The sequence below is a fragment of the Rhipicephalus microplus genome, chromosome 2 (genome assembly GCF_043290135.1).
Source record: "Rhipicephalus microplus isolate Deutch F79 chromosome 2, USDA_Rmic, whole genome shotgun sequence".
In the NCBI taxonomy this organism is placed as follows: Eukaryota; Metazoa; Arthropoda; class Arachnida; order Ixodida; family Ixodidae; genus Rhipicephalus; species Rhipicephalus microplus.
In genome coordinates this window covers 299,164,610-299,190,414 of record NC_134701.1, presented here as the reverse complement: position 1 = coordinate 299,190,414, position 25,805 = coordinate 299,164,610, and the positions used below count along the sequence as shown (strand labels likewise).

Here is a 25,805-nt window from a genome sequence, read left to right as displayed (position 1 = left end):
ATTGAAGTAACTAGAAGAATAAGAATGGGGCGGAGCACATTCGGCAAGCACTCTGAAATTATGACAGGTAGATTGCCACTATCCCTCAAGAGCAAGGTATATAACAGCTGTATCTTGCCGGCACTTAGCTACGGAGTAGAAACCTGGAGACTTACAAAGAGGGTTCAGCTTAAATTGAGGACGCAGCGAGCAATGGAAAGAAAAATGGTAGGTGTAACCTTAAGAGACAAGAAGAGAGCAGAGTGGATTAGGGAACAAACGGGGGTTAAGGATATCATAGTTGAAATCAAGAAGAGTAAATGGACATGGGCCGGGCATGTAGCACGTAGGCAGGATAACCGCCGGTCATTAAGGGTAACTAACTGGATTAAGAAGTTTACGTGTATAAGATGAGATTAAGAAGTTTGTGGGTATAAATTGGCAGTAGCAAGCACAGGACCGAGTTGACTGGCGGAACATGGGAAAGGCCTTTGTGCTGCAGTGGACGTTGTCAGGCTGATGATGATGATGATGATTTGGGAATGGCATTGCTCACATATGTGCAAACTTTTTTCAGGCATTGAAGATGCATGGATAAATCCGGAGCGTAAACAATGACATCGTCTCTATAACACAAGCATGTGTGCCATTTCAAGTTGTGTAGATCGGTGTCCGTCATGCGCTCAAAAGTCGCGGGTGCATTTCACAGACCAAGCGGCATGATGTTAAACTCGTACAAGTTGTCGGGTGTAACAAAGGCTGTTTTCAGACGAGTGTCAGCAGCCGAGGACAAATCGAGAAATGAAAAGAATTCGGCTTCATGGAGGCTGTCAATCGTGTGGCTGTCAAGGCTGTCAAGCGCGGCAATGGATAGACATCCACTGTCGTGCATCAATGCTCATCCTCACACACTGCGCTTATTTGTGTGCCTTCTCTGTTTCTTGTCTCTTTTTTGTGCAGTTTTTATAGCTGTAGATTACCAACTCGCCCTGCGTTCAGTCCTCTTAGATTAAGCATCTTTGCGAGTGATCGTATTGAGTCATCGATAGTCCACACAAAAACGCACAAAACTCTCCTTCTTGGCAACGAGAACAGGAGCAGCCCATGGGCTGTCCGAGGGCCGAAATATGTCGCGTCAGATCATACCGTTGACTTGCTCTTTGATTACCCAACATTCGGCAGGCGACCTGCCATATAGACATTGCTGTAACAGTAAATTGGCACCAGTGTCGATGCATGGTGTAAAAGCCGACGTGCCACTGAGAGAAGATGTCCGACATCAAAAGTGTAACGAAATTCTTGCTAGAGGCCCAAAAGGTGAAAACGATGTGTCGGCGTAAGGTTGCCCCTGACATAGAGACCAAATTTCATCAGCAGATGACTGGTCAGACATGGAAACAGGACTGATGGTACAGAAACTGGGACAGTGCAAGGCGTCGGGTATGTCCAGGACTTATGCGTCCTCAATGAGTTCCTTTCTTTCACACTATCCTCTTCGAAGCAAAGTATCAATGTGTGGAAATGGGTCGATAACAAAAATAGTGTTGCACTGAGTAACTTGCGCAGTTGCAAAAGATACCAGCAGCCCTTTCCTACTGCAACCTGTGGGGGAGCACTTGCGCCCAGCCTCCCTTTCCCTTTGACGGCAGCGTGACAGCCTAGTTGCAGGGTCATGACTGTCCCTTCTAAAGTCAATAAAGCCTCTTGCTAAGGGATGGGACACCCCCGCGGCCTGTGCTCGCGATCCTCCTTTCCTTGCACATGGAAGGGGTTTTTCCTTTCTCGGCGAGGGATTGTATTCTTGTTAGGGGGAGGGAAACCGGGATGGTAAAGAAAGCCAGCGTGCGGACAATCGGACGCTCTCTCTGACACCGGTCTAAGAAGAAGAAGGTCGAACCCCCAAGCCCCCTGCGAGCCGAGGAATACATTGACCAAGGAGTAAGCGTCTACCCTTGTTTCTGTAGTATCTCCTCGGGGCACTTACGCGCTATTGGTAACATATAGCAATAAAGTGTCATTTTGTTGACCTAGCCTGTTACTTTATTCGCCCAAACCCATGTAGCTGCAATGAGACAAGCTACGAATAGGGCGCATTAATCGCGCATGGTGTGACTGTGTGCGGCTGGAACATTACCTAAGCTCCTGCATCATCCGTGCATAGGACGAACCCCCTACATCTGGCGGCCAATGTAACGTATTTCGCCACGCGACTAGTTTTGTGGATGCGAGCCACTATCGACGCTCCTCCACACGTAGGACAACAGGCAACAGGCATGTCGAAATTCCAAGATTTGTCAGTGTTGTCTGATCTCGCGTTGTAGAGTGGCCATCCTTTGGCTAACGCAGGAGCGCATTTAGGACTTTCCGACAGTGTAGATTTTGGTCGTTTTATGCGGGACTATCAGGAGGGTGCAGAGACTGCGTTAGCCTGGTCTCTGAGATGAGGCCTACGACAGAAAGCGTCACGTATGGTGCTCCGTCACAACCCAGGCCCCCGTACAGACTGTGGAACCACGTGTCAAGGTAGACATGCCTATCTACAAGGGTTATCTCGACTGCAAGAGCGCCAACGAGTATCTCGACTGATTGCTCCACTATCAGCAGGCGACGTGACTTTCTGACGCCGAACTTCTCAAGCGCGTGGTCCTGGTGTCGCTCATAGCGCAAGGGGCTCGACAATTCGAATTAATCAGACATCGCACCCGCACGGTAGAAGAGTTACAGGGCAGCTTTCGCGGCGAATTCCTACCGACTAATTATGAGTGGCGTTTTCGGAAGGAGTTGGAGCTACGCACCCAGCATCCGGACGAATTATTCCTGGAGTATGTACGGGCCATAGACGAACTGTGTCGTTTTGCTAATCCTCACGTCACCAACGCAGAAAAAACTGAGCGTGTTACACGACAAGTGCACCCGACTTTTGCGGCGCACTGCAGGAAATGCAGGTTCGCAAACCTAGAAGAGCTCGCCACCGAAGTGAAGCGCATACAAGGGGACATGCTCGCTGCGCTATCGTATCACCCACCTCCACCCGCAGCGCAGCCAATCGAGCCTCGCTGTGTGTGGAATGGTGGCGCGGTAGCCTCAGAAGCATTTAGGGGTAACGCGTCAACATCATTCGCTGATGAGCACGTACCACGCGGTTGGGAGGTGTCAGACCGCGCTTTGAACCCTTACGCTGTGGGGATCTGAGGCGTGCCCGCGATCATTTCGCGGGCATTTTGCCGCACGGCCACACCCTTTTGCTTTTTCTGCTCTGATAACGACACGTGGCGATAGATAGCGCCACGTGCGGGCACGGCACGCGGTACGCGCGCGCCGAGGGAGCGCTCTTTTCTCCGTGGTCAGCGCCAGGTAAGCACGTCTTTTTCCTTCGTCCGCGTTCCTTTTGGGAATTGCCGGACTATAGCCTGCCTGGGGTGGCCTTGGGCACCTCGGCAGGCGTGTTTACTTGAGTGCTAGCTTCGGTAGCGTACGCTAAGCCCACAGCGGTGCCTAGTGCTTGAAGTGGTCGTACCATACCGAGCCGCACTTGCCGTATGTCTACGCATACGGGGTTTGCCCTAACACTCGCGACCAGGCCCATTGGCCATCGTGAGAGTGCGCAGCATAGCCGCGAGGGACCTTTTCCCGGCCGGCGTGTCAAAGCTCGGTATTGCCAGCTGCGACGTGCTCGCGGTTTCCCCTTACTGTGAACGTCCGCATGCGGGTGCCTTTGCACCCCGCGTCCCGGGAGCGGACGCTGTACTGTGGTTCGGGGTGCCGCCAAAGGCATTAAAGTGTTGTGTGTTTTGTATTTGAACACTGTCTGTTTTGCTGCACCGTGCTAAACGCCTAATTAGATGAGCGCGCGCGGAGCCGTGCTGTACACGCGAGTAAGTGACGGAGTCGCGGCCCTGTGACTCGCTAAGCGTGAACCCGCGGTGATCATCCGCTACGGTGAGTAGCGGGGTCACCATAACGCTTACGGGCTCCGTACAACCCACGCCGCCCCCACACGCGACATTTCACGGGAGGAGTATGCCGTTGACATGAGGTTAACAAGCGGCGCAACCCAGAGCAAGGACCACCTGATAGAGGCGACTTACTATCGAGCCATTGCGATTTCTGCGGTTCTTGCTATCGGTGCAGCGTGCTGAGGCACATTGCCGGCGAATGCGACCGCACACCGGGTCAAGAGCAATTGCGTGGTCCTAAAAAAAGACGGCACTGCCTGTGATCCACATCGGACCCTGCGCGGCAATCAGTAATCCCACTGATCCATTCAGATCACTTGCACGCTCAGCCTGTCATGCGAGTGATGCCATAGACTCACCCACACCGCTAATCGTGTAAACGATAGCTTAAAAAAACTTCGTAGCACTTTTGGATACTGGGACAAGCGCTTCTTTTTTCGGTGACGATGCGTTCCTCAAACCCGCAAGAAGAATAACCGCTTAAGACAAAGCAACACCATTTTCTGCCTTGCTACGGGCACAGTACAATCGAGCGGCGTGGCTAGACGAGTGATTCACTTGGATAGACGCGTAAGGCGACAACGTTTTGTGCATCTTCCTGAGCTGTCAACGTTGCCGTATCCTGGGTCGAGACTTTCTCGTCAAGTCGGGTATTGTCATTGACATTGTAAGCGACGGTTACCGAGAGTGCGACAGAGACACACTAAAGCTTATCTCGAAGGTACCCGCATGGACAAAAGCATGTAAATCGCAGGGAGAGGCGCGAGTACACTGGAAGGAAACCGCACCAAGAAAGCGAGTAACCACCCAGCCGGAACAATGTGTGTCGCTGCAAGGAAGGCCAGTGCACCCGCTTTCGGTGGAGGCACAGAGCCTGCCAGAAGGGCAATGAGTGCAGCTGTCGTCGCAGTTGTAGGAGTACGATGCGATCTTTACTGACCGTCGTGGCCGCACTACGCTGGTCAAGCATAGAATTGACATGAGTGATGCACGACCTTGGAAATGCAATCCCCGACCGATCAAATTGGCTCAGAGAAGGTTAAGCTTGAAGCGATAGCTATCCATCGCGGAACATTATCGGTGAGCTGAGGCGCTTTCTGGGTATATTGAACTTTTATCGCCAGTGCATTCCAGATAGCACTGCAGTGCAGGCGCCTTTGATGAAGTTATTGAGGAATGGCTAGTGTTGGGCTTGGAGCCAAGAGCAGGAGGCCACTCTGCATTGCCTCACGAAGTTCTTGGCCAACACGGCCGAGCTGCAGCTACCCAGTTTGAACAGGGAGTTTGTGATTCACACAGACGCAAGCGACCTGGGCTTGGGAGGAATTCTACTTCAGGAGCATGGAGGTTCCCTCCGACCGAATAGGTTCGTGAGCCGTACATTGACGCCGGCAGTGAAGAACTACTCGGTAATCGAGGAAGAGTGTCTGGTGATAGTTTTCGCTTCCCGTAAGTTTGACTTTTACATCGACGAAGTTGCGTTCCTGATTGAGACTGACCACAAGGCTCTCACGTGGTTGAAGCGCTTGAATGAACCAAGTGGCCGCCTGGTGCATTAGGCATTGCTGCTGCACCATTACGACTTCACCGTTCGCTACCGCAGGGGTAAGAACAATGCCGCGGTCGATGCACTATCGCTTGCTTTAGTCGACATGAGGCAAGTCATGCGACTAACTCGAAACGAACTCAGAGCAAGACACTCGCAATAATGGAAACACCGGAGCAAACGTTAGTTCAAGGCAAAAGCGTGAGTCACATAAAGTTTGTCGTTAGTGCAGGGATTGTGTTCAGCATAAGGGTACTGTTATAAGCTCAGCAGAAAGATCCACTTTGTCGAAAGGTGTTCGACAAGCTCCGGGAGCCGGATGATAGTGAGGCCACTGCGCACATAGCAGCAGCTGGTACTGCTGTCGGTGCGGAGTGCTCGGCAAGAGCTTGTAGTGCTGTGAGCCTGCTGAATTCATATCTGCTGGATTCTGATGGCGTCCTGCTGAGGTACATCGCATCCGACGATGACAAACGTGAGTCATTCAAAGTCGTGATACCGGGCAGGTTGAGAGGAACACTTCTTCGGTACTTTCATGACTCGTGCATTGCCAGGCATACTAGTGGCCCTAACACTTACACAAAGTTGTGTCGCCTCGCTACCTCGCCAAGCATGAAGTGGGATTTAATTCGCTACGCCTGTTCATGTCGTGTGTGGCAAAGCATGAAGCCACGAGGGGAACGTCTGCCCGGCCTCATGCAACCGATTAACAGACTCCCTGGCAACTCGCGACCTGTGACGTTATGGGCCCGTACCCCACAACTCCTAGCGGAAACAAGTTCTTGCTGGTGATCATGGATCACCTCACTAATTGGACGGAACTTTTCTTTCTTATGAAGTTGACGGCTCGAGTGATCTTAGAGAAGTTGATGAGGGTTTTTACCAGGTTTGGGTTCCCTGAGCAGTTGATTACAGACAACTCTTCTTATTTCACTGTGAAGGTGTTTGTTGACACGTGCGCCGCGTTGGGCATTAAGCACAAGAAAACAACCACCTACATGCTCAGTCGAACCCCACGAAGCGAGTCAATTGCAACATCAAGCACATGTTTTTTGCGTTCTCTGAAAGTCATTGTGACTGAGAAACCTACCTTCCAGAGATCGGTTTTGCATTGCGATGGACCGTGAACGGATCGACGGGGTATGCGCCTTCTTCGCTGAACCTGGGAGGAGAACTGCCGAATCCGATTGCGGCCGTACTCACGGATTTCCTTAGAGTGCCAGTAGCGACATCAGCTCGCGCTGAATACGCAATGTAGCTGCGCGAGATGCTAGCGGAAGCTTTACATAAAGCTTGGCATAATCTCAGTACTGCTAAGGCACAGCAGAAGGCGCAGTATGCAGTATTACCACACTCATCAGAACGTACGCTACGAAGTGGTGATCTGGTGCTGCAGCACCATCATGTTCTACAGTCAATCACGAAGACTGCAGTCAGTCCCCCTCCAGGCCACAAGCGGTGGGTGAGATCACTCGACATCGAGTGAGAAACCCAGATTCGCGTTACTTTCTGCGAAAGAGGCGAAAACAACTCTCTACGGTAGGCCGCAAAGGGAAAGAGGTGCTGCTGGAACAGCTCGGAGAGGAAAGCGCTCCTCCTGACGGGTCACTCCCAGCACCATCCATGTTGGCATTGCGGCCCCACCCAAAAAAGCAGCGCCACTTCCAGCCTACCCAATTTCCCTCATCACCGGGCCTTTACGCAAGAGGCGCCTGGGTGACCAACCGCCAGCCAGCTTAGCCGGAAGTGCAAGCTGCGTCGGAGCCACTGTCACAAGGAGCCTACCTAGTCGAGCCATGGTTATCGGGCACCCTTATGGTTTCTGCTACCTCGAGGCCATGGCGCGGCCCGCTGAAGATGACTCTCTAGCCTGCCGGAACGGGGAAGCCAGAGCTGGACAAGACCCGTCACCGACTGGCTACCCCCAGTCCCCACCAACAACCTAAGTGGCAGGGGTCAACGACGCGCGGTACGGACCAAAGTTTTACGGGCACCAAATCCACGGCAGCAGTAAGGGCGGCGAAAGTGACAGCAGTGGCAATAACGGCGGCAGAGGTGACAGCGGTGGCGATGACTGGCCATGTTGCAAGTGGGCAACAGCATCAGTGGTGGTGGCTACTTTGGATGCAGCGGAGACAAGTGGGGGCACCAGGGGCGCCTACAGCAGAGGGCCAACCACAGGGGGGCACGGATTGGGACCCACCATCCTTGCCTTCCTTGGTGATGAATACTGAAATATTCTCATGTATGAGTCTCTGTCGTTTGGGGGCCTTCTTAAGGGGGTGAGGATGTAGGGGAGCTCGTGCGGCCAGCCTCCCTTTCCTGTTTACTGCAGCGCGACAGCCTAGTTGCGGGGACATGACTGTTCCTTCGAGTTTCCATAAAGCCTCTTGTGAAGGGATGGAACACCCAATCGGCCTTTGCGTGCGATCCCCCTTTTTGGGCTCATGGAACAGGGTTTCCTTTCTCTCAGCGAGGAAACGCATTCTGGTCAAGGAGAGGGAAAACAGGGCGGTAAAGAAAACCAGCCTGCTTACGACCGGACGCTCTCTCTGACACCGGCTTAGGAAGAAAGAGGTCGAACCTGCAACCCCCTGCGAGCCGAGGACGACAAGGACCAAGGAGTAAGCAACCACCCTTGTTTTCTGTAGTATCTCCTCCCAACATTTACACGTTGTTGCTAACATATAGCAATAAAGTATGTTGTTGACCTAGCCTGTAGCCTTATTCGCCCGAACCTGTGTAGCTGCAATCAGACAAGCTACGGATAGGGGGGGTTAATCGTGCACAATACGACTGTGTGCGACTGGAACATTAGCTATAGGCTTCTGCGTCAGCCGTACATAAGCCAGACCTCCCTACAAGATCGACAAGTCATTGAACGCTACCGACGGAGCTCCTTATTATAGCTCTGGCACAGTGCCATAATCTCGGCCACTGTGCCAGAGTTCTTGGCGAGCAGCATGGTGAAGGCATCGATGTCAGTGTTTTTCATGGCGTGCCGGATTTTGTCAGACTCCGACATGGTGCCATTGGCTTTGTTACATAAGTGGAGGACCTCTTCAATGTAACTACTGAAGGACTCACCAGCCTGCTGAACAGGTTCACAAAGGCGCTGTTGGGCTTTCAGCTTAAGCTAGATTCACACGCGAGGGTGAATTCTCGCTGCTCCGCGGACCGAATGGTCACATGATTCGTTTAATCCAGAGCAGCAGCGGACACTTGCTTTCACACAGCTGGACCTACATTCACAGAATCCTCGTGCATATATACTCTCGACTCCTATGCTTATGCAGCGCGCTTGTTGCGCCTTTGTTTTCTACGTGGAAGTATTTTAGATAGGATGCAGCTGACACTAGCAAGAGATTCGTATTTATTTTATCCGTTGTGACTTCATGTTTTTGAACGTGTGAGAAAGTCCCGCCTTTTTAGGTCTGCGTCTACCTGAAACTAAGATCAGTAAATGAAAGAAATCTAGGGACCTTACATGAAACGCCAATGGTGCGCTCGTCACTTTCTACAGCGTTAGGAGACGCGTGTCCAAGCGGACTACTTCGCGTAGTGCCACATGTGCAAAAGCTCCACCTTCGTAGCTTTCCCTACAGTGCGAAGAAAAGTTGTCGTTGAGTATAAAACACATAGATTTTAAGCCGGCTGCCTGCTTCCTAGCCACGCCAATCTGACCAATGTTGACAGGTTTGACGCTGAATTCTCTCGATCAAGAGCAGACAACTAGCAAACGGAGAGATCGAAATAGCGGGAACAGATTTCCATCCGTGCCTCGAGCGGAGGAGAGCGGTTGTAGCGAGGACGACACATTTCGATTACGCACACGTCACGCACACGTCACGCGATGCGCCGTTGGCTGCGGAAATTCCTCCTTCATTTCCTCGATTGAATCCACCTTTACAAAGGGCAGGGTGACGAAAAAGGTTGATGACGGCGGTCTCGAAATTCGGCCAATTTTCAAAGTTGGACGTGTGGTTGTTGTACCACAAACTTGCTAATTCCGCAAAGTAGAATACCAAGTTTGTCAACTTGCCGTTGTCATATCATTTGTTGAGTACGTTCACCCACTCATAAAGTGTGAGCCAGTCCTCCATGTTGGTGCCATTGGTGCCATAAAATGTGTGGATGGTGGACGCATGGGACACCAAGACAAGTGGGCGGCAAGGGGGAGAAGCGTTTGCTGCAAAGCATCTTTGAACATTGTATATGGTAAAATACGTGATTGAAGCTCGACAGGCTTCGTTATATTTATTATTTTTTCATATTCCTTTATGTTATAACGAGGTTTGAGTGTATCTGCTTGGCTGCATGTGTGATGTAAACTGTGCCGATTAACAATGTTACGAACACAGCATGCTGCCCATTCTAAAGTTCACCACTGCAGGGGTGCAACAGCTGCGATGCGTCGATTTGATACAATTCCCAATCGTTTAGCCGGGCTGTGCCATAACCGGGAAAGTTACTTAAATTGTGCCACACTGTGCCAAAATGCGCCAGCCTCAAAATGTTCTCGGGTGCACTAATTTTGGCGAGAAATGCAGGCCACGTCGGCCACCTGCAGTTGGCGCTATCAGTCAATATACTTAAATTATTCTGGGCACCTGCCCTACGCTCGCGAGACGCGATGAATCAAATAAAGTAATGAGACTGCGCACCCATCGGTCCACTGATCGCAGCAGATACCTATCGGCGGGATGACGGAACTTCAAGACAAAAATGCGTTGCTGGAGCCACCAACGCTTTGTGGGAAATGTAAATTTCCTGGCCTGAAAGTGCGGCTATGGCCGTTAAGAAGTGAAGTTGTTAGGAAGTAAAGCTGAATGTGTATGCCGCGTTTTTCTTGCACAAACAAGCTTGACTTGCTGGGAACGCTGGCGTTGCGACAACGTTGGTTGCTTTAGCAGTGGCTTATAAAACATTTTATTTGTCGTAAAGTTGTGTCGTCCCGGTCACTGCCCTCGTGATAGATATCCGGGGTACCGTCGCGGGGCCAACGGGTGCATGATGTTTTATTTCATTCTTGTTGAACGCGCCTTGCAAAGAAGCCGAAGTGCCTAACTCCCAGGTGAAAAAAAAAAAAAAAAGGTGAGACGGGGGGGGGGGGCGGGAGGAGAGGGGGGGGGTGGAGGTGTAGCGGTTGGAAAATTTCTTGTCTTTAGTTCAAACTCGTGCAGAGAATGCTCCTTAAGCCACCTTCACCGCAGTATACCGGTGTCTTATGGAAAAGCATATTGAGATTTGCAAGAGCTGTTAGTGCTAGTGACGAGACACTTCACATTTTCTTTTGTTCAGTTTCTCATGTGTTTGTACACCGCATAGTTTTGAGTTCCAGTGTAGTCAGATAGGTCTAAATAAGCTACTGCCAGGGATTCGGAGCAACATATCACATTTCTGCTTCCCCCCCCCCCCCCCAAATCTGACTGTGTGCCAGTTTTTTTTTTTTCACCACCCCTATTTCTCGTTTTTGCAAATCTTCCGAATTTCAAGGTCGTGAGCTTGGAAGATTCATATTTAAATTCCCATAATCTGTCCAATGATGTGACAGGTGCAGGAAATGCTAATATGGACTTTATCATTGTTTATTTAATGGGGTGCTTCGAAATACTACTTTCATTGAAATAGCAGTGCTCATGTTCACACTGTACAATTTGAGTGATGTTGAATGGTTTATACATATTTTTTTTTTCTAAATGTAAGCTTCCTTTTTTATACTGCTCTAAATTTGATATATCATTATAAAAAATGCATGTTTTTTTCCGATAGCCTGCTATAAATTTGGATTTTAGTGCCCTAAAAGTAACATTTTGCTGCTCCAAAAAATGCTCTAAATTTTAGTTTGGCTGTTGTACTCCTGTGACTGCCATGTCATGCGAGAACACTGCAAAGTGTGCATCACTTTGTAGAAACAAACCACCTCGCTGGTATGGAGCAGTGTGGGCACCTGGAACCATCGGTGTACTGGCAGCGAGCGCATAGTGAATATTTGCCTAGCGCACTGTACCTTGTCGTGTGGGACTGCCACAGCAGTGTGGAGACATAGAGTGCAAATATATTATAAAATGCCTATCTTTGCCACGTTGAATGCACAGGCTACTTACCTTGCAACATTCATGCATGGTCCAAGGGAAATCGGGCACAAAGCACACAAAAGCATACATATGGTATGCAGCAAGTGGTGCCCGGCAAGGATAGTGTGAGTCAAGTAGCTAGGGCTGATGAGCTTCATGTGATAGGGCTTTGCTTCAGGGAAGGCTCTTCTTCAGAGCAGCTTGGCCCCAAACACTGAGAATCGGTTCTTTTTGCCTTGCCATCGCTAAACTCTTGGTTGCTGATGGAATATAGATTCCCTCATATTGTAATGACAACTTAACGCCAGCATACGCAGAGTAAAGTGAGGTTATCTGAGTAGCATCGCCCTTAAAACAAGCAAAACCACAACCTTCACAGCTATGTGTAGCAAACTGTGGCCCAACAGTGTATCGGAGACTAAGGAAAATGCACGGTAGTGCCCTCACTGGTCATCAGTGTCATCTCGCTTCACCTTGACTGCTCTGAGCCACCACCTGTCAATCCGCTGGAAAGCATTCTAGTTCACTATAGCCAGGAGCAATAATGATTCTCATAGACATCAACATGTAGTGAAGTGCTCATATTGGCATGACCCAGGTGTGCTGTCCCTTGTGGAGTCGCTGGATTACGAGAATCAGCCACGACACGAGCTGCAGGTGCAGGCTACTGACTGCGTGAGTGGTGCCCACTCGGAGGTGCTGGTCACCGTGCACGTGCAAGATGTCAACGACTGTGCACCCCTGTTTGAGCAGAGCTGGTACAATGTGAGCGTGTCTGAGGCCATGCCTGTGGCCAGTCCCCTGCTGGAGGTGCGTGCCAGCGACCAGGATGGGCCCCAGTTAGAGCTCCGGCTGGCTATCGACGACAACACCTTCCTCCTGGATGCCCAAGGTGTGCTGCGACTGCGTGCGCCCCTAGATCGAGAGGCACAGCCGCTGCATCGGCTGCAGGTGGTGGCATCAGACTTGGGCCACCCTGTGTCACTGAGCGGCACAGCACGTATCTGGGTCACCGTGATCGACATGAATGACAACTCACCTGCCTTTGCACAGCCGGCTTACACTGCTGTGGTGGACCAGCGGTCTCGTAGGGGTCAATTCGTCGCAAGGCTGCTGGCAATGGATCCCGATGTGTCAGACCAGTTGTCATACGCTATAGTTACTGGCAACGATGCGCAGCTCTTTGCCATCAACCGATCCACAGGTGAGCCTGGCTTACAGCCCATTTCTCAGTGCATGTGTGCACAAAGAGAAGCCGAGAGGGTACGTGCCATTGCATTCAATTTGAGCTGCAGCATTTTCACCATATCAAGAATGTTCTTTGCGCCATCTTGTTTCATATGCAAAGTGATAATGCACTGACTCATTTTTCAGGTGTCACTTTCTCTTATGAAACAAAACAGAAAAAGAGCACTCTAAAAATATTTACCAAGCTGAGGTATATCATGGCCCAGGGCCAGTGCTTCGTCATATGTCTGTTGCTGGAATTTCAAAATCATATTATGGGTGAATAGTAAATTACGTTAGGTTTAAAGCAAATTCAATGTAAATGTAAATCTGGTCAGATATTTGCAAATTAAATAGCTTGAACAATATATTGCATAATATATGAAAAAAGACAGTCAGTTTCGCCGCAAGGATGAAGCAATGATTGTGATAGCAACAAATTAGAATGTCTTATAATGAATGGGAAGCAATTGGATACTTGCAGTGCCACTGCTCAAGCTCAAAGGATGTATGAAAAGAACACAAACAAGATGAGTTCAAACTAACAACTGTCACAGCTAAAGCAGTCCGCCCAATTCATGGTTACTGCAGAAGCCTAGCTAATGTTCCAACTGCACACAGTCGTACTGAGCACAATTGTCCCCTTCTCAGAGCTCAAGTCATCACAATTATGTGGAGAAGCACACTCACCCTTTCTGACGTGCAAGGACACCCTTTGAGATGGAGACAATCAAGCCTCTTTCTCGAAGAAACCGTGTCCCCGCAGCTAGACAAGGCAAAAAATGCATGGGCGCGTGTGCTTCCCCACACAGCTCAGCACTTGCAGCACCCTGCTTTAACACAAAGGACAAATGCGAGCTAACAACTGTCACATTTGTAACTTTTTGTGTTTGATCGGTGGGCTACTAGTTACAGTTGTGCAAGTCCCTTCTTCTTTACACTGTGGCTCATGGGGTGACTCCTCTGTGCCTCCTGCGGCGTGTTTGCTTTCCCAGCATTCCACATTGTGAATAGGTGGAGAAATGTGTGTCTCAAGAGCAGATGAAACAAAATCTGGGAACGTTGCTTTAAAGTCCTTCGTGCCCTTCGCTCCATTTCACGAGTGTAAGTCTGAACACTCTGAGATCTGCATACCCCCAGAGGTAAATGCACGCCATTAGTATTCTACTGATTGAGCAGCATGTGGCAGAGCTGTCTGACATGACATGCTGCAGAGCGAGGAGTCGCAGTTTTGAATCCCAAGGGCTCACATAGGGAACTTTTTTCTAGTTTTATTTTTCTTTATGGCTTATATATAAATACATATACATATACGAAACATGGAGGCAATGGGAAAAATTCACTGAAAGGGTTCATATAATAATAAAAGTTAACTTTTTTTTGTCATGACTCACCAAACTTGCTCAATATTTTGAAGGATTGGAACTAGGCATCGACAAATCTCACTTTTTCATTCAAAGTCAAGTGGTAACAACTTAGAATGGTATCAAAATTTGAATAGCCCAAGTTACAGGAAACCACCTAGGTAATCTTAGAACCTTATGAAAAGATTACACACGCATGGTGTACATTAGACACCTGTAACTTATGCGGCCGCTAGCGATTACGCTGGAATCTTCGATGGCATGCCAACACGCTTCACTGTTCTTGCAGCTCATCTATAGTTGACGCTCTATGTTTGCTGCTATCAGTCTACAGCGTGTATTGCTTGTAGAGGGACGTTTTGTTTTCTGGGCATAGGTTCGTCCATATACATGAAAATGGTGATTGCTGCCTTCGTCAACGTCACGACCCACTGACAATATGAAGTGAGGCTGACAGATAACTCTCTGCTTCTGATATCGCATAACTCTACAAAACCCTAGTTGTGTAAGATTGTAAATACGGCCCCTTCAAGGAGAAATGTGCTTTTCACACGATCTTTTTTCATTGAGAGCGCACTATGTAAAAGGGTGTTAAAGGGTGTAATTGCGCTGATGTTTGCTGAGGTAGCACGTGCGCCAGCAACCCTGGAATCAAAGTTCACAGCTGCTGCTCAAGCGATCTTCCCCTCCCTCCCTTGTGGTTTATATGCTCATTCAAAACCTGCGGTGCTTTTTGTGGGGGAGCAGGTGCGCCCAGCCACCCTTTCCTTTTTACGGCAGTGCGACAGCCGAGTTGCCGGAACATGACTGTCCTTTTGAGACACGAGTCAATAAAGCCTCTTACAAAGGGATGGAACACCCTTGCGGCCGGCGCTCGCGATCCTCCTTTCCCGGCCCACAGACTGGGTTTCCCCTCCCTCAGCGAGGAAACGTATCCTCAACAGTACGTTATGTTGGTCTAGTTGGTACATATTAGGCTGAAATATGTGGCGCAAGGTTGACAAAGAGAAAAAAGACGAGACAGAAAAAGCGCCAACTCACAACTAAGTTTATTTTCTTGAAGCATTCACAATATATAGGCTCTTGGAGGACACGTGCAGACCATTTCATTCACCGCACCTACAGGCATGAGCATTTTTATGATGTAATAACCGATAATTGCAATCATGATATCTGGGAACCAGCAACAAACAGATATGCGTAATGTAAAGACCTCGAAAAAACCAAACACACTCAAGCCTGCGCAAAAAAAATTGCGAGGAAAAACCAGCAGGAAAGGGCTGACAGACACTTCGTAGCACCCAACTAAAGTACATCTAGATCCAACAGTTGGAATTTACTGTTATGCTCCACAACTGAAGGCATGCTGACGCACGAGTCACCTTTCTTCATTATGTGAAAGGCTTCGAGTAACTCCCGCGCCAGCGCATCTCGGCTCCTTCTAAGTACTCGCATGCGATTGAATGGCGGCTGCACGAAGCACAGTGAAAGGGCAAATGAGACCCTGTTCCATTCCTAATTGATAAGGCATGCTCCCTTAGACGGTCATTTGTACAGCGCCCTGTCTGGCCTATATAGACCTTGCCACAGCTCAGGGGAATTTCATAAACAGTGCCCACAGCACAACGCAGGAACAGCTTTACGTGCTTCTTATCGCACACCACCTTGGCACCTCTTGAAGAAATGCTGGCACAGAGCCTTGAAAGCTTATTTGGAGCAGAGAAAACCACTGGCACATGGTGCCGATTTGCAACCTTTTTCAGGTTGTGGGAGATTTTGTGCATGTATAGTACAACATGCGGTTTTTTCCTCTGTCCTTGCAATCGCTCTGGCCTCCTGTGATCCCCCTTCAGCCTCTGCAGCAATGTTCCAGACACACTGACTAAGACCGAATAAGAAAACCCGGCTGCAGTGAGCCGCGATACCTGAATGGAAAAACTATCAAACACTGTGTGCTGGCATGACTTGGACAACGCAGAACGAAAACACATAGCAGCTATAGACCTCTTCACCACCTTAGAATGTGCAGAATCATAAGAAAGAAGTCCTTTTCTCTTTCTAGGGCTGAACTTCGAACAGACATGACCCTCGCCCAGAGTCAAGTTAATATCTAAAAACTGCAAGCTTTCGTCAATGGGCAGTTCATACGTAAAAATCAAGCCTTTTTCATGTTGTCGAAACAGGTTCAAAACCAAATCTAGCTCGCTAGAGTGCGCTACACGGTTAGCAGAAGTTAACACCATGAGGAAATCGTCCACATATCCAAAAATCTTAGGGACTTTTCCTGGATCAACGGCATTTTCTAAAGCACGATCAATAGATGCCAAAAAAATGCTACAAAGGACAGGTGCAACGCAGGAGCCAATACAAATGCCCTTTCGTTGAATAGACAACCTATTATTAAAAGAGACAAAGGTGTTACGAAGATAAAGTTCTAAAAGTGACATGAAATTGGAAACAGATACGCCAGAGGTATTGATAAAAGTTGTGCCCCCATGTTCCTCGATACAGTCCCTTACACAAGATAAAAGTTCATTATAAGGCACTGAATAAAAAAGATCCTCAACGTCAATTCAAAAAAAGATAACTGACGTCACTTCTGCTTTTCAAGAAATCCATGACGTCACAGGAGCTTTTTGTTGTAAAAGGATCTACAAATGCTGACGTATTTAAATTTTTCAACAGATAGCGACTCAGTTGCAGCTGCCAAGTACCATTTTCTGTCTCAATTGACTTAAACGGCATGTCAACTTTGTGCGTTTTTACGTTGAAAAACACTTCCAAGGACGTTTTCTTGCATTCAAAAACTGATTTAGCCAGATTGGCTAAATTAAAACTCTTGCACAATTCAGCAGCACAACGTTTTACCTTTGACGCTTTTACAGTTGTAGACTCAAAATTCTTCATAATAGCAGAACTGGCTTTGTCCTGGAAACTGAAAGTATACATCACCATAAATCCGCCTTCTTTGTCTGCCTGAAGAAGGGAAAGTTCATGCTCCTTGAAGTACGAGACAACTTCACCTGTGGTCAACTTGAGACGGTGATTTCTACGGTTCCGCAAAAGTGAGTCCGCATCCTCAAGCAGGCAGCGCTCGCGATTTTCCTCGTCGGCACTGCGGGAAATGCCTGGGTTCAGGGCAAGCAATTCGTGGGCTGATACCTTAGGAACAACGCTGAACTTTGGTCCATTCTTGAGGTCCTTCATCCTCTGACAAAGGTCACAGTGACGCATGTACGGTCTGACATCTGCTTAGAGCTTTGGCCAGTAATACTTAAACCTAAGGGCATCGAATGTTCGACTGATGCCCATGTGGCCACCGTATCGTCCTTCGTGCCTTCGTGCATTTCGCGGAGTGCCTCAGCTTGTGGTTGTGCAGGAAGGCAGAGAAGAAATCGACTGCTCACTGGGCCTTGGTCTCTTTTGTACAACACGTCGTTATGCATGATAAACTTCTTTTGCACCCGTTTCTGTTGCTTTTTAATGCCCAGTGCACCCCTAAGCATATTCAGAATTTTAGCGCTAAATGCATCCTAATACTGCTCCTCACCCATGTTGTCACAGAATCGCAGTGATGGATATGATACTGCTAGAATTAGTTCAGCATCATCAACAATGGGGGAATCAACATTGTGTGTGTGTGTGTGTGCTCGTTTGTGCGTGCATGTGTGTGCGTGCGTTTGTGCATGTGTGTGTGTGTGTGTGTGTGCGTGTGTGTGTGTGTGTGTGTGTATGAGACAAGCGCTGTTGAGAAGTAGCCAGTATGAAATGCAAGATGGTTGTGTACTTGTATCCAGGTGTGCGTTAAAGATCCAAAATTTGTCTCACAGTGTCCATTCCTTGTTTGTACGTGACCATTTATGGTTCAACCTTTGCAAACTGCCCACTACTTCGTCCTTGCAAACATTCCACTATGCCTCATCACCGATCTACTCCTTCACCGACTATAAAGCTGTTTTAATGAAAGGAGAACGAAAGCGACGTATATCTACTACTTTGGCATTGTAGAATTTCTTGTATAAATATATACAATATTTCTATATATAACACTCCAGCGCTCTTCCCCACTCATCGTCATTCGCTCCGAGGATATGCTGTGATTTATTTCTGTTATCCATATATAGCAAGCAGTTATAACAATGAAATTTTTGTGACACTTCAGTATTGTTATAAGTGGGTTTAATTGTACTCACTGTTTTTAGGAATGTTACACAGGGCCTTTGTCTACGTCATACTAGTGGTGATGTGAGGTTTTGAAATCTCAGATGAACATTCATGCTTCATTAGTTCAAGCTGAGAGGGTCTGTAAAATTGTCGAATGAAGCTGTGTTCAAATTAGTGGGTGAGCGCTAGAATGGAAGGACATCATGCCACACTGCGAGGCAAAACCCAGTGAAGCCACTTCTGGACTTGTTATCACCAGTCAGGTGCTACTATACATTTGTGGCCAGTGATTTCGTAAATGAAGTTCATAGAACTCTAACAGTGAACGAAATTAATTTATCAATCAGTAATATGCCAGAAACAAGTACTGACATGCATTCATGTGTGCACTTAGCCTTAATGTTGAACATGTTTAAAGCAACACTATGAAAATAAATTACACAGTAATTTGCATTTGTTTGTGTTCTCTCTATCGCCACTTCATGAGCATCGTTTCGCTTGCCCAAACACTCGAGGGCAGTGATGCAACAGGTGTGCCAATTGCACCAAACACTGCTACATTCTACTACATTACCATCATTCTGCACCGAACACGAGCCAGACAAGGTGAATTCATCGCTCAAGGGTACAAAGCCCTAGTATGCAAACGTCCTCATGTAGGCACACCACGCTGCAGTGGCTGTGAGTACACAGAGTGAGAAAAACCTCAGTAAAAGGGCGCATGCCGGGATGAGGCGCACGGACCCCAGATGATGCGCAGACATGCCATGTTCATGTACAAGATTCATAGGAGAAAGGGTCTTGGCACACGACCCAAGCTGTGAGGGAAAAATCACAGAGGATGAGCGATCACTGTGCTCTGGACAAGGTTCTCTTGGGTGTTGCATAGGTTGTTGCCAGATTGGGGGTCAGTGTTGCCAGACTGTCCCTAGATTTGGCAGATAAGGTTGCCCTTGTAGCTGTCAGACTCGATTGTCGGACTCGATCAAAGGCACAATGACGCATATGAGTACACGCTGTAGGGGAACTGAATTTTCGCCCTGTGCTTCAATACATCAGAGTCGTGTCACCAGAGCACGGAATATTTGTGTAGCTGTGAGAACCTAGTTGACAATGCACAACGACGCGTTTCCTGGGGAAACTGAATAGAGTCCCAGCAGGTGGTGCGTTTCCTCCAAGAGATCATGCTCAATCGTGTCTCAGAAGTAGGGAGTATGCACAGCTGATCGTGCCGTGTCGACAACACGTGACAACGGGGACGCTATGGCGCTTCCCCTGTCACTGTGGGCGCAATTCATATTGTTCATACTTGTGCATATATCAAGATTAAACAAAGGCGGGAATCGCGCATATCTGCAAACTGGACCACACCCGGTCAACCGCCGCTGCTGCGGGGCGGCTCACTCACTTTGGATGCATTGTGTGTTGGGGTCTGTTGCAGGGTCAATGAAGTTGACAGTACATGTAGATCACGTTGTGCCAGTCGAGGTTTAGCGGCCTCCCAATGGCATCCGCAAGGCTGGGTATGCAATGGTATGCGGCCCACGGTGGCCGCATCCTGCTGTTGACCTTGAACAGCCTCAGCTCTCTTCGGGGACGTGCACAACATGCCGAAAATCCTCGGGCCCTTGCTCGTTATGTCATCGTTCGAGTTATACATTTTTGGCATGTTTAATCATGATGCATGCACGAGTCCGAACGATGTGTATTGTGCTGACACAGCGAGGGGAAGCGTAGCGTCCCCGTCATCACGCATGGTCAACACGGCACTATCAGCTGTGCAGACTCCCTACTTCTGAGACACCATCAGACATGGTCAGAAAAGGGGGGCACACCGCTTGCTGAAACTCTATTCAGTTTCCCCAGAAAACTCATGATTGTGCGTAGTGGACTAGATACGGAGGGCTACGGAGATACTCCGTGCTACGGTGACACGACTCCGATGTATAGAAGTGCTTGCCACAAATGCAGTTCACCTTGAGCGTGTACTGATATGTGTCATTGTGGGTTGAATCAAGTCCGACTTCTTCATTGCACAGCTGCGCACACAGCAAGAGAACGCGCCCCAACTTCTGTAACGCGTGTTTTACATTCATTCTGTTAATTAAAACAGCTAACGTGGCACACACTTGCGAATGCACCGTAGACGACTCAGAGCCTTCACAGAAAAGGCACAGTTACAGGGGATAATTTTTCCGCGGTGGTCTGGCAACACTAATCCCTAAATATAGCGACAGACTTATGCAATGCCAAAAAGAACCTTGCCGTGCTGCTGGGATCCGAGCTGCGAAGATGTGGGAAACCAGCATCGCTACAGTGACGGGAGCAGCATAGCCGCCCGGTTCTGAAGGATGTCAGTGTTAGAAGCCCGGCAAGTGGCCGACAACGTCGGAGGTCCTCCCGAGTGAGGCTGCCTGGACTTGCCTTGCCGCCCAGCAGTTCCTGGTGGACTTGTAGCTATCCCACTTCGCGCTAAGGTGGTAGAAGCCCATACCTGTCAGCAAAGTGGACACATCATCAAGGGAGCCCATGACAAGCTGAGCCTAGCCCACCGAAGCTGAAGATGATGGATAAGACCGAGACACGGGCATTGAAGACAAAGGGCACATTGGGCAGAAACTATCAATGATGACCGTAGGAGCTTGAGGAGGGCGTCAACGACAGACTTGACGTGCCGTCGACAGGACAAGGGCATGGAGTCCCCGCGACAATGGGATGAACTGTAAGAACGTTTTGTTGTGGATACTGATGCATTCGAATTATTTGGAGTTTTCGCGCATAGAAATACACAGCGTTTTGGTGGGACTGAGGCATCAGTTCTAGTTCAAGTTTGTCCGTTGTGGTGGAACAGTGGCCAGAGTGCTTGGCTGCTAACCCCAAATGTCGTGGTTTCGATCCCAGCCACAGTGGTTGCATTTCAATGTTGGCGAAATCGTAGAGGTCTGTGTACTGTGTGACGTCAGTGCACGTTAAAATACACCAGATGGTCAAAATTTCTGGAGCCCTCCTCTATGACGCATCTCATAATTATATGGTGGTTTTGGCAAGTAATACCCCAGGTAATTATATTATTGTAGGTTCGAATGAATTGAGTTTGAATTAAAAAGCTTTTACTAATCTGTTTTTTGCACACTCCTTAGTTTAGGTTCTAGCTTCCAAACTTGAGATTGCTAAAGCTCTGAAAATTGTACAGCTGTACACTAATGCTCAAACTTTACATATTTATAACTGCATGGCAACTGTGCTCACGTACCGTGTCTTCTAACTTTATGAGCACTGCATATTCTAAGTTTTTAATCAATGCAGCCATCTCACATCACCAAGGGCAGCACCACGACAATTTTCACCTTGGCAGAAAAAGTGGGCGATGCCCTTTGAGGAATCGCCACAGGTGAATGGCAGCACACAAACACAGGTGGATAAAAGCATTGAGAGGAGAGACAAATACTGATCTTTGTGCGCTGCAGCTCATCACTATATTCTAGAGACATTACATCATCTGTATTTCAGAGCGCAGGGACTTTAGCTGATGGATGTCCTCACATTGCAGGAGTGGTGACAGTGTCTAGCAGCGTACCCTCTACGTGGCCTCTTACTGGCTTTGAGCTGAATGTTTCCGTCACCGATGGGGTGTACCAGAGCTACACGCAGTTGCGCGTGGTGGTCAGGGCGAGCAACGAGCACTCGCCCCGGTTCAGCCAGGCCGTGTACGAGGCAGTGGTGGCCGAGAACCTGTCGCCAGGTGCTCGAGTGGCACATGTGTTCGCCACCGACCCGGACCAGGGGATGCTGGGCCAGCTGATGTATGCCATTCGCAGCCACAACTGTGCACTGCACTTCCACATCAACAGCACCACAGGTACCTCTTTCTGGTGCAATTAGGCAATGTGAACACCAGCTCGCACTATGGCCATTTTTGGTGAAACTGAACTGCTGCTGTTCAGCCAAGGGAATCATACTGGACAATAATTGTTGTCTCTTCAATGTAGGGCAGTAATAGTGACATTAATTGAAATGGCTTGAAGTTGGAGAAAAACTGCCCTTTCTCTGGGGATTCGAGTCTACAAGCTTCGAATCAGGTGACCAATGCTCCACCTATTGTGCGATTCAAAGGTTGTGGTGTTCAAATCCCACCACTGGAACGGGTGTTTCTTCATCGGCTCAAGTGCCTTTCAGTATCAGTCATAATCACTACTGCCAAATATTAACATCCCATCTGCCTTTCCTCTCCTGTTAGATTTATTTAGTTGTGTCTAACAAAAATGCAAGCCCCTTGAAAAAAAAAGTCCTCTTCTTTCGTGTGTTCATTGAGAGTGCCACATGACTCAAATTGGAATGTGCCTCTTCTTGGTGTAGGGCACCAAGATCTCAGGGATCAAACTGGGTTCGTGGCTTCCATGTGTAGAGGCACTGCCGAGAGGAAGAAAGATACTGGGCCTGCAGCATAGCCAGTGTAGCTGCAGAGCTTGTAACATACTCAGCCATGATGAAATGCCCTTTCACTTGTCCTTGGCATTGCACATTGTCCAGAAAGCACTATGAGACACTGCTGACACATGTCAGGGGAATTAAGGAAAGCAAAACGATGTCATCACTAGAAAAAAAGAAAGATGTGCCAATAGAAGACCACGTTCTGTTTCCTTCATTTTGTGAGGTTTGCTTGAACTTGAACTCCTCATTTCAATGCCGACTAGCCCATAAAATGTACTCTGTTGTGGAGGTATCCACGTACTAAAAATGTGGGCACCTAAACTAGGTGTGATAAAGTGGTTGCAAATCACGTGTTTTATATGTTTAATATGTATAGCTAATTTTTGTGGTGAGATGTTATGTAGCATTTGCTTTCTAACTCTAACAGGCAGCTAATCCATATGGGACATGCATCCCTGTGCTGGGACTGTTGTAGGCGCATAGGAGAATCATTTCCTGTGATTTAGTATACTACACCCAATGGGCATTGTTTTTGCACTGTGTTTTTCAGAAATGTGTTGGTCTGCAGTGTTGTTTAGTAGAGCACCACACGGGCACGAGCTAGCATAGGGTTAATCTCTCCAAATAATTTTTTTTCCGTTTCATGACTGGGTTTGGACAATGAAGCCGAATCAGTAGCTGCCCTACAATTCTGTGCATTCTGGGCAGTGCTATATCAATTGGTACTGACTGGCGACCACTGAATGAATACTCCCCATAACGAAATAGCCACGCCTATGTTAATAGGGACGCTTTGGAGGTCAGTGCCTGGTTGCCTGGCAGCGGTTTGCCGCTGCGACGAAAAAATGTCAAGGCGAGCTCTTTGAAACTCCTGCCTATATGACAAAAAGCCTTGTGTAAAACTCTATGGATAATTAGAAATAAAAAGCAACAGGTAATGCCACACCCAACATTACCAAAGAACCTTCATATCTGTTATTCTTCACAGTTCGTAAATGGCAAAAAGTACAGTTACCAGAAATGATGATGAGTGGGTGAAGCAGTGGGATTGTTTGGTTTTAGCATAATTGACCCGTGGCATTGACCACTCACACATGTAAATGAGTGCCAAGTGGTGTACATTTATACTATACAATGTTTATTAGTCATAAATGGTATGCTGAATTGAGTTGTGAATTTTGTTTTGCATTTATCATTACTGCTTTATGGTATCGGATTTAACCTGAAGTTCGCAAAGACGAGGTCTGGGCGCATTCCTCTGGTGGTTGTTGGTTGTTTCCAGTCATACCTAATGCATTGTAGAGCATGTCAAGATGTCATCTACTGCATCTACTGATCATCATCGTCATTGTTTTCATGACGTATAGTGGGTACCTTGCATGCGCTGTGCCGTTATGGCAGAAAGAGAATGTGTGGTCTAAAGTGCGCTCGTTCTTCATCGTCATCAGCAGCATCGTCATCGTCAGCTGCGACTACAGCCCACAATGCTGACCGTAATGCCAACGGACAAACCTCAACAATAAGGAGCTTCGCCCCTAAAAAAAGAAGGGGATGTTACTTCTGGTTATGCTACTACTGCGCTACCACTAACACCGATAAATAAAGAACAAAAAGAGAACTCAAACAAGAATAGAACACAATAGTGGGTACACACCCCTACCATACCACATGGAAAGGAATGTCTCGGCTTATAGCAGTCTGCCCTAGAATGCCTACTGCAAGAAGGGTTGTGAAGTGCCCAGTACATCATGATTCTTCTTTTTTTCTTCATGTTGGTTCTCTTTATATTGTTGGCGAAAAAGGCAGCACTTCGTTTGATGAAGACAAAACTTTTAATTGGGTGAACTTGTGCGCAGGAAGGGTAAAGTTGGTGTACTAGCAGTACGGTTGCCAGCAATTTGTTCGGACTCGAAAGGCATTGCTGAAAAGTCACACTCGTGTCGGTTTCTCGATTGGTGACTGCTAACAGCACAGTTCCGTTGCTACAAACGTGTACGCAGTCGGCACACACAGCAGAATAGCGGAATCTCGACGCTTGTACAAACCGCATAGCGTGCCTCCGCACACAGGACCTCCGCGCTATCTTTGGCTTGCTTACCGGCATCGGGAGCAACAACTAAAATGAAGAACACAGAACCAGTGCCAAAATAAAACTTATCAAAAAAGATAGTGAAAAAGGCAAAGAGCGTCGCAGAAGACTCTGGCCAAGGCGAACGTAGCAGAGCAACAAAGGGGTGAGTGCGCGTCATCGGAGGGAGTGACTGCCCTCACTGCTGCGCAGCAGCCAATGGCGAGCACGCTTTCTTCTGCAATAGATTGTCGCAGTACAACGCGAACAAAGCACAAGTACGCCTCGAGGCAGTGGAAGCAGCTTGTTCTCAACAGCTGAGCCGCAAGATTTTCTTCTTCGTTCTCCAGTCAAGCCAGAGGCCCACTATCTGGTGTCCGCTAAATTCCCCCATTATCGTTTTTGTCCACATGTAGACACGGGTCATTTGCCTCCCTCTCAAAGAGCATCGACCCGATGCGAAGTCAATAATGCAGTTTTTTTTTTAAAGATTTTTTTAAAGAAAAGTCTCACGCAATCACTCGCTGACGTAAGGCTTCATGCGCACTATGTGAACGAGTTCAGGATGGTGCTGGCGACGCTTGGTACTACACGAATTGTCGGGAACGACTTCGTAAGTGACGTCACTCATTTGTCGCAGCACTCGGTATGGCCCAAAGTATCTTTTTAAGAGCTTTTCTGATAGTCCTCGTTTCCGTACAGGTATCCAAACCCATACTTTGTCGCCAGTTTGATAGACGACTGCTCTGCGGTGAGCATTGTAGCGGCCTGCATCGTACTCTTGCTGCTGGCGGATCCGTAAATGTGCCAGTTGTCTAGCTTCTTCCGCGCGTTCCGTAAACGTGTTGGCGTCTGGGTCGATGTCGTCACTTTCGTGCGGCAGCATCGCATCTAACATAGTTCGTACTTCTCGTCCATGAACGAGGCGTAACGGCGTCATGCGGGTTGTTTCTTGCTTGGCCGTGTTGTACGCAAACGTTATGTATTGCAAGA

The 25,805-nt window shown here is 48.2% G+C and overlaps 1 protein-coding gene across 7 annotated transcripts in view; it reads left to right on the top strand.

The window, feature by feature from the left end:
• Window positions 1–25,805, top strand: part of LOC119178697 (fat-like cadherin-related tumor suppressor homolog) — an 812,220-nt gene that overhangs the window by 306,138 nt on the left and 480,277 nt on the right. For 6 of the 7 annotated variants that reach the window (XR_012888480.1, XM_075882456.1, XM_075882439.1 and 3 more), the window contains exons 16-17: window positions 12,157–12,762; window positions 21,864–22,172. Coding sequence is in view for 6 of the 7 variants with exons in the window: in XM_075882456.1 (XP_075738571.1) it covers window positions 12,157–12,762; window positions 21,864–22,172 (915 nt within the window). In the remaining variant the exon portion in view is untranslated. The remainder of the gene's footprint in view (window positions 1–12,156; window positions 12,763–21,863; window positions 22,173–25,805) is intronic. The other variant, XM_075882464.1, reaches the window with a different exon arrangement.